Source organism: Microtus ochrogaster, linkage group LG8, assembly GCF_000317375.1.
Source record: "Microtus ochrogaster isolate Prairie Vole_2 linkage group LG8, MicOch1.0, whole genome shotgun sequence".
Lineage (NCBI taxonomy): Eukaryota > Metazoa > Chordata > Mammalia > Rodentia > Cricetidae > Microtus > Microtus ochrogaster.
In genome coordinates this window covers 3,912,242-3,914,657 of record NC_022033.1, presented here as the reverse complement: position 1 = coordinate 3,914,657, position 2,416 = coordinate 3,912,242, and the positions used below count along the sequence as shown (strand labels likewise).

Sequence of the window (2,416 nt, the reverse complement as noted above, 5' to 3'; positions counted from 1 at the left end):
GTTCGAGGCCAGCCTGGTCTACAAGAGCTAGTTCCAGGACAGAAACCAAAAAAGCTACGGAGAAACCCTGTCTCAAAAATTAAAAAAAAAAAAAATGAGGTTGAATTTGGTTGCAGGAGTCCCACTGGAGCCTTCCGGAACCTTCTAAGTCATGTAAAGTTCTTAGAAGACAGTTTCTGCCAGAGGAATGTCTTTGATTCAGCCAGCCTCCCTGCTTCTCTGTGAGACTTAATAATGGCCAGAGTCACATGAACAGCCAAGGAAGGCCTCCCAGTGGCCACACCCACTGCTATTATTCTTTTCACACCTTTGTGTGCGCCTCTGAAGTCTCTCAGCCCTGGGAAGGGGAACTTCCAGGCAAGACACAGCTAGAGGTGTGGCCAGAAATTACCCCCTCAAGTCGGAAGAGCTTGTGCTGTAGTGACACCCCTCTTTTTTCTTTTGTTCTCTTTCCTTGAAATAGGTTGAAGTCAAGGACGGAGAAAGGCCACCGGCTGTAGCAGTCTGCTACCAATGCTTCTTGCTTCCTGCAGAGAACTTCACCCTCCTCTCCCTGCCTGCCAACTGCCTTCCAGGAAAGAGACATTGTGCTTACTTACACAGTTCAAATTTCCTCTTTAGGGACAAGGAGGGAATTGACCTGAGGGGGGGTGGGAGAAAGAAAGAAAGACCCACCCAAAGAGCCCCCACTTTCCAGTACACCCCTACCCCAAGAATGCCCAAGTCCCAAAGACCCCAGCTTCCTAATGGGAAAAATGATCCCAGATGTGCCCCGGGGGCCAGATGCCTGCAGCTCCGGTTTCACGGGGAATTGTTTGGGAGGTATGTTAACTCTGAAAGCTACTGACTAGCTTCTGACATGACTCCTCTTGGAAAGTAAGTGGACACCAGGCTGGCTCTTTACAAAAGTAAACACACGACCATCTCCTAGAAGATGCAGGACACCCATGTGGCCGGAGCAGCCCTGCTCTGCAGCCTGCCAGGCCTGCCCGAGTTAGTGGGTGCAAGACCTCTGTCTGCTCGAGACCCCAGTCCTAGCTGTGCTGCAGTCTGTAAACTTGCAGTTTGTGGGATATAGAAATGTCTAGCTGTGCTTGGTACTCACCAAAAGAGTGGATCTCAAAAGTGGGAAGAAAAGGAAGACAAGTGACCTCGACGTTTGTGAGACAAACAAGAGAAAACACATTCTTGATGGTTTTGAACTCCAGGGCACACTGCAAAGAAAGCTGTGGGTTCTGCAGGATGGTCTCGTGTCAGAGCTCCCAAGCTGCCTTGCAGGGAGCTGCCCCGAGGAGAGTCAAACTCAAGGCTATTAGGCTAAATATCTGCTTTCATGAATAAATGTGGATCTTTAGGGAGTGACTGCGAAATAAGCTGGAAACACAAACTCCTTGTACATTATGTAAATTTCTGTTTATCTATATAATTGGCAACAACTGGGAATTGTAACTCCTGATGCTTTAAAATCTTTTAGTTGAACTCTCTCTGCTGTGTTCATGGAGAGTGTGCGCTGGGGAGTGGATTGTGAGTTCCCATGTAAACTCGGCTATGCGGGCCCAGCTGGGGACAGTCTGCCCACCTCCCCACGAGGCTTCACAGCAATGAGGACCTGTCTTTGGGCATGTGCCAAGGGTACCATGCGGAGACACTTTAGCCGGTGTGTGAAGTGGGGCCTTAACCAGATGTTGGACTTGGGAGGAGTGCCTCCTAAGTCACTCCAGGTGTGATTGTGCCCGTCTGTTGGGGAGGGGAGGGGTGAGAGTGGTGGTTTGCTGGGGGAGGGGGGATGTACAGTTTAGAGAAGTAATTATTTATTGGGGAACTATTTTCTACTTAACTCCTTTATGGGATCTCTTAAAAGTAAAGGCACTGTAGATAGGTAGCTAGACAGACAGACAGAATTTAAATCATGTTCAGGATCCAAACTCTTACTCCTTAGAGCTCGAGCTAGCATGTTTAAATCACATATGCACTCTTTTGGCCCAGTGGCCAGATTGTATCTCAAAGACAAATCTACTCTTTGTAAGAACACTCAGAAGATACATCAAATCCATAATAATAAAAAAAATCTAGACGTTCGCTCTGGTTTGTGGCTTTTCCTTGCCTTGCGTACACAGTTGCATATCCATCTGGAGAGGGTGGGAGGGAGCCGCAGTTTGGGAAAGTGTAGAACAAGACATGGGTGGGGTGGGGTGTTGGAATATAAACATCAAGGAAGCTGGAAAGCAGGTTGGGAGGAAGTCGGCATCTTCCCTGGTACCCTTGCCCTTCCCCTGACACCCACACAGTCTTTGCAGGGTGACACACATAGACCTATTGCTCACAGGGTGACACTCACAGGCCTGTCGCTCACAGTGTTTGTCAATGATCCCAAGTGACCACAGTAGCAAAACCACACAGAGCATAAAAGTGAGAG

General features: G+C 48.5%; 1 protein-coding gene across 1 annotated transcript in view; it reads left to right on the top strand.

Annotated features, from left to right (window-relative positions):
- Edn3 (endothelin 3) overlaps positions 1-1,769 on the top strand; it is a 23,666-nt gene extending 21,897 nt beyond the window's left edge. Inside the window, exon 5 of the mRNA XM_005362770.2 lies at positions 464-1,769. Coding sequence (XP_005362827.1) covers positions 464-500 — 37 coding nt within the window. The 3' untranslated portion in view covers positions 501-1,769. The remainder of the gene's footprint in view (positions 1-463) is intronic.
- Positions 1,770-2,416: the final 647 nt, after the last annotated feature.